The 5,978-nt window shown below is 42.2% G+C and overlaps 1 protein-coding gene across 3 annotated transcripts in view; it reads left to right on the top strand.

The window, feature by feature from the left end:
• The window catches only part of cdk10 (cyclin dependent kinase 10), a 10,210-nt gene extending 6,085 nt beyond the window's left edge, over positions 1-4,125 (top strand). For all 3 annotated transcript variants that reach the window (XM_031868195.1, XM_031868198.1, XM_031868196.1), the window contains 6 exons: positions 906-975; positions 1,244-1,303; positions 1,971-2,094; positions 2,210-2,349; positions 2,464-2,516; positions 2,613-4,125. In XM_031868195.1, the coding sequence (XP_031724055.1) occupies positions 906-975; positions 1,244-1,303; positions 1,971-2,094; positions 2,210-2,349; positions 2,464-2,516; positions 2,613-2,707 (542 nt within the window). In that variant the 3' untranslated portion in view covers positions 2,708-4,125. The remainder of the gene's footprint in view (positions 1-905; positions 976-1,243; positions 1,304-1,970; positions 2,095-2,209; positions 2,350-2,463; positions 2,517-2,612) is intronic.
• Positions 4,126-5,978: the final 1,853 nt, after the last annotated feature.

Genomic DNA, 5,978 nt, shown 5'->3' with positions numbered 1-5,978 from the left:
AAATAAGAAATCAGGAAGGGGGCAAACACTTTTTCACACAACTGTACATATATATATATTTATAACTTTATTTCAGACACATGGGTCCATGTAGAAAGAAAAACAACAAATAAGTACAATACGAGGACACCAAAGCACAAGTATTATTGCAGTTCAAAAGTCAACAGTAGTTAAAAGACATGGAGACATTTGTTCCAATGTTTCCAAAAACAAGAGGAATACCTTGTGTTGCCTCAGTTAAAGCCGTTATGATGAAAACATTTTCATTCAATCAATCAACATTTAAATTTGCACATAAAACTCAACTCAGCATGAAAGGTGGGAACATTACTCGTCACAAACATACGGCGGCCACTTGTCCGTCTTGGGAGCCGGAGCAAGAATCTCAATGCATCATTAAATGCCACCTGAATATTTTTCACTTTTGCCGAACTGTAACTGCAGCACAAGTGGGCTGTGTGGAGTGGAGTACAGTGGGCTTTAAAAAGAGCTGTTTCAACATCATCTGTACACGTATGAAATTTACATGCCAGCATATCGGATTGTGCGTACAGTTTGCAACACTATCTTCCTTTGTTTACCACAATTAGCTCTTGGTCTGCCATAAAAAAAACGAAGGAAACTTTCCTCCTTGGTTTTAGCTGTCATGATAACCCTCGTTAAGAGTTGGATTTACTGCAGAAAAAATGTACTTTTTGACGTGAGCAGACTCTGAGCAGTAAACCAGCGCTACAAGGAGACAGGACGACTAATTCATCGACGTACATCAGATGGTTAATGAGACATTCCCCCACCTTACATCCTGTCTTACACTTCTTAGGAAGATCATCCATATATGTTTATAAATAAAGTATTATTAGTGGTAGTACTTTCATGGATCTGTTTCTTGTTTTTACTGTATACAGCTGATTTTGGGTTGGCCAGGATGTACGGCATCCCCCAGCAGCCCATGACGCCCAGAGTGGTCACACTGTGGTGAGTGTCTGCCAGGCCTCTCGGCCATGTTTACTGTAAATACGGTGTTAGCCTAATTCCCCTCATGTATGTGTGGACGTGTGCGTTGTGCACTGGAGGTAACCCTTGTGCTGCTTACTTTGTCCTTGTGCAGCCTCAGTGGTAAATCCTCCTTTTAATCTCTCTGAGTAATCCTCCCCCTTCATTGACCCCGTTAACTCGGGCTGACCAGGACTCGACTGTCACGATAATGTGCTCCTTCATCCCCCTCTCCTTCATCTGTTTGTAGGTACAGAGCTCCAGAGCTCCTCCTAGGGACCAAGACCCAGACTACAGCTCTGGACATGTGGTGAGGCTCCAACCTCTGGCATTATGAGACACCAACACACACGCATGTCAACTTTATACTGTTATTGCACCTCCAGTTCTGAAAAGTGAAGCCAGTGCTGAAGTGTTTTAAACTTGCATTCTCTCTAATGTCCACCAGGGGGCGACTCCTCTGGTTGTATAGAAGTCTATGAGAAAATGACTCTACTTCTCTCTTGATTTATTACCTCAGTAAACATTGTAAACATGAGTTTATGGTCTCAATCTCTAGTTTCAAGTCTTCTTCAATACAGCATGATGTTCATTTAGTAAATGATGGTCCATTTAGAGTCAAATAGACCATAAAGAAAGATATGCTTTAGGGCGGGGCTACCTTATATTTGATAGGTTGCCTACCAGAGACGTCTCTACCAAGGCGTAACTCACCCGCAAACCAAACAAGGTCACTTAGGTTCACTGGTTGCAAAAACGGCGAAAAAGGCAAGCTCAATGCTTCAAAACCGCAGTCCACAAACCAATTTAATGATGTCATGACTACTACGTCCACATCTTACATACAGTCTATGGTTTTATCACAATCACAGATATTGCAGACTTTCTCTCCAACCACATAAGGAGCCAATGGGAAAAGATGGCAGGAATTGTTGATAACACAGACATTTCCATGATGTTCTTTTGTTTTTTCAAAGGGCTGTCGGCTGCATCCTGGCTGAGCTGCTGGCTCACAAACCTCTGCTGCCTGGAACCTCTGAGATCCAGCAGGTCGACCTCATAGTTCAGCTGCTCGGAACACCCAATGAAAATATCTGGCCGGTGAGTACTTCAGCTCCCTACATGTCTCCAGCATGAACTAAACACTCTGTGATGTCTGGTGATGTTAAAGGGAATAGGTCAAATTGAGTTTGTTTGTGTTTGTGGTCACCCACAGGGTTTTTCTCAGCTGCCCCTCATCGGTCAGTACAGTCTGAGGAAGCAGCCGTACAACAACCTGAAGAATAAATTCACCTGGCTGTCTGAAGCTGGCCACAGACTGCTCAACCTGCTCTTCATGTACAACCCACAGCGCAGGTACAGACATACACATACACAGTGCTTTATTTCCCTGGATTCCATATCGGGTGGATTTAACAGTATCGGTATTTTTGATCAATAATTGACTATCGTCTTGTTTTCCTGATCCAGAGCTACTGCCAAAGATTCCTTGGAGAGTTCCTACTTCAAAGAGAAACCTCTACGTGAGTAAAAAAAAAGGTTTTTGGATCTGCATCAGCTGTAATCCCACCCTGCCCTCTGATAAGTCACTCGTCTTGACCCTCTGCTTCTCCGTGCAGCCTGTGAACCAGACCTGATGCCAACCTTCCCCCACCATCGCAACAAGCGGGCTGCTGCTTCGGCAGACAGCCACCCGAAACGGATGAAAGTGTGACGAAGATGGCAACGGTGAGACTCGACCCCCGTGGCGGTGGCGACATTCTCAGGAATGGACGTTGGTTTCTGCTCACGAGGACGTTTTACTCTGGAATGTTGAGCAAATGAGGACCTGTTCAATTAGCATCCATTTCAACACAGCTAAAGCCAACAAACTCCAATTAGAGGTCATCTAAAAAAGGCTGTAAGCACACCTTCTCTAATGCAGATCCAGTGTTTAGAGGTTGTCAGATTTCTTAATATTCGTATTGCTGCCAAGGTCTGCGCACTAAATAAAATGAAAGTAACGAGGGCTAAGTTGCCTCGACAAATGTCCTTTTGTGTCGAGCATTTGTCACATTTTAGATGTTCTATAAGAATCTGTGATCTGTGATCATTTTGGATTCCTAACATCAAAACGATAAGACTGTAAAAAGGCACGAGTAGAAGAAACTGAACCCACTTGCTTGAGCTCTGCCCACAGTTCCACTGGGTCTGCGTGACGGCCTCTCTTTAAGAGTATTTTTTAAACAGCATTGGCGAAAATACTGCCTTTACGACTCAAAGAAAACCAGAGTTTGTGGCAAAATGAAATGAAAAGGCAGCCTTGTTAAGATCTTAGGTTTGGTCCTCATAGCCATAAGTGAGTGTGTTTACAACCGGCTGCGTGCCCTGTCAAAGTGTCCTTGAGGTGAAATACTGAACTCCTGAACTTGCTCGCTTATTGTTAGTTGTTACAGGAGTTTGACTTTTTCGGAAATATGCTTATTCCCTTTATTTTATTTTATTAAGAGTTACATGAGAAGATTCAGGGTTCCCACTCTTTTCTAGAGATAATTCTCCAGGACATGTTTAGTGATGATCTAGCTGGTATGACAGACAGAAATCGCGCCATACACTAATGAATCTCCTTTTTCTCTTATGAATAATAGTAACCATTTATGCCTGAACACCAGTAAGACAAACAGTAGCCTACAATTTAGCTGAATGGCAAATCTAGCCTGAAAAATACCCAAATGTACCATTCAAAGCTCATCACACCATACTTTAGCCCCTTTACTAGCAATAGTAAGAGTCTTTATTAAGAAGACTATTCACACCCACTGTGAGCTGCCGCTACTAAAGTTAAACATGTAATGTCATGTCATGATCCATTTTACCTTAATAATGCTAGCAAAGTGAAACAGTACCGATAGCCGGAGTTTTGGGCTCACATTCATGTTTTTGAACCTATTGCTCAAAGCTAAAGTCAATTATCACAAAAACCTTTGCTGGCAAAACGAGCTAGCGTCAACTTTTAGCAAGTGAACCAAGCATGCTAATCAAACACTGCTATCATACGACGAGACTTGTTTCAGCATCGAGTTTCTGATACTTGACTGTGCTAAATATGTTTAAACCATCAGCTAATGAACATAATAAATAATGTAAAAACTATAAACTGTGCCATTTGTTTCATTTGAAATGTCAGTTTTTATTAATGCAGGTTAAATTAGTAGTAATGGTTACAGGGACGTTGATAATGGACCTCCATTGAACCAGTGCGTACCTCCTCACACACAGCGCTAGTAGCGCTATTGTTAACGTTAAAAAGATTATTTTAAGCTGACTAAGTGTGTCGTCCTGCTTGTAGCCAGTGGAGCTAGCTTTCCTTATCGTCTGTTAGCCGATAACGGGACAAATACCATTTCCGCTCAAGAAGGAAAGCCAGCCCCGAACACACAGTTTTGAAACAATATGGCGCCTGCCTCAGAGTAGAACTTGGTGTACATTTGCATCCCAAAACAACAAAAAACAAACATTGTCCTGAAACATCAACAAATAAATACTGCAAATGTAAACATACTGTATCTCTAGTATAGTCAGTCAAGTTGTAGAGATAGTGTTCTGCAACACTGTTCAACGATGCAAACTAAACTAACCGCTCAGACTCAAAGAGATGAGTTTGATCGATTCTCTTAAACATAAAGAAAAGGTATTTAGCTTCTGAACAGACTGCAACAAACTTCAATAAAAGAGGGGAAGACATCAGTCAAGACAGGTGTATTCTGGGAAATAGAGTGCAGAAAGCTGATTTAAATAGAGTAACAGGAGCTGAGATCGAGCTGAGTTCATTCTTGACGTTAGAAATGTCGTTTGAGGAAACAATCCCTGAGCTTTTTCGATCACATCACATGGTCTTCATCAGCAGATGGAGTTTGCATTTCATGAACGTCTCATCCGTGCTGGCTTAAGAGCTGTGGTGAATAAGGTCGTGATAAAATCGAATGCTTCGGAACAGCGACAAAATGTTGTTTCTCAACCTCAAATGTTAAACCACAGTGTACGAGAAGTTCTCACGGAAGAAAACGTTCATTGGAAAACTTCATCTGCTGACGAAGATCACGTGATATGACCAAAAGCTCCAGAATAGCTACAAAATGAACCTTGTGGTGAGATTGTTTTTCTTAGGAGCAACTTGAGGTTTACAACTGAGTTTTTCAATAAAGTTTTTGGATTGAGGAAATATGTTGCGTGGCTCTAAATCAAGCGCATCTCTTGTATTGTAAATATGAAACATGAGGTACAGAAACATGAGGTACAGGCCTGATGCAGACACACAGAGCTGTGGAGGGACACAGAGGCAGTGAGGATTCATTCATTGAACTCTTTATAAAAATAACAAAATAACAGGGTTCTCAACATAGAGACAAAATAAATTAAGAAACAAGTTTCATAAAAACACAAGATGCATTCACACACTCGCATGCCTGGCAGGAGAACTATCTTCTTCTTTTGTTCCTTCATCAAACGTCACTGTCCTTCATTGCGATCCAAAGCAAAGTGCACAAAGGCAAAACCAAAAAAAAAAGTACAGTCCTTCAGTCAGATAAAATGGGTTCAGAGAGGGACAAACTTAATGCATTTAGATTCTAATGCAGCTTTCCTCACGTCAATGCAGGTTAGATGAAACCTTCTTGTAGTGAACACGCTGTAGTGGCTGCTTTGTAATGCAAGATTGTCTGAAATGGGGGAAAGATGTGGACTCTATTGTCCATCATACCAAATCACACCAACATTTTCTATTGTAGCATTTGGTCAACTTCCTCCAAGAATTCAAAATCTCTGGCCCGGGTGATAAGAAGTCAAACAGACCGGTCCTTTATTTTGAAATCCATGAGAGGCAGTGAACCAAGTGCTCAGCTGAGAGATGAAAGCCTACAGGACGGTACAGCAGGTGTGTGGGCGGGGGGGGGGGGGGGGGGGGAGGGGGTGTGTGGGGGGGGGGGGTGGGCCTCTCGGCGGGGGGG

This window comes from Anarrhichthys ocellatus, unplaced genomic scaffold, assembly GCF_004355925.1.
Source record: "Anarrhichthys ocellatus isolate YVR2014 unplaced genomic scaffold, GSC_Weel_1.0 scaffold41, whole genome shotgun sequence".
NCBI lineage: Eukaryota > Metazoa > Chordata > Actinopteri > Perciformes > Anarhichadidae > Anarrhichthys > Anarrhichthys ocellatus.
This window is presented reverse-complemented; position numbering and strand designations above follow the sequence as displayed.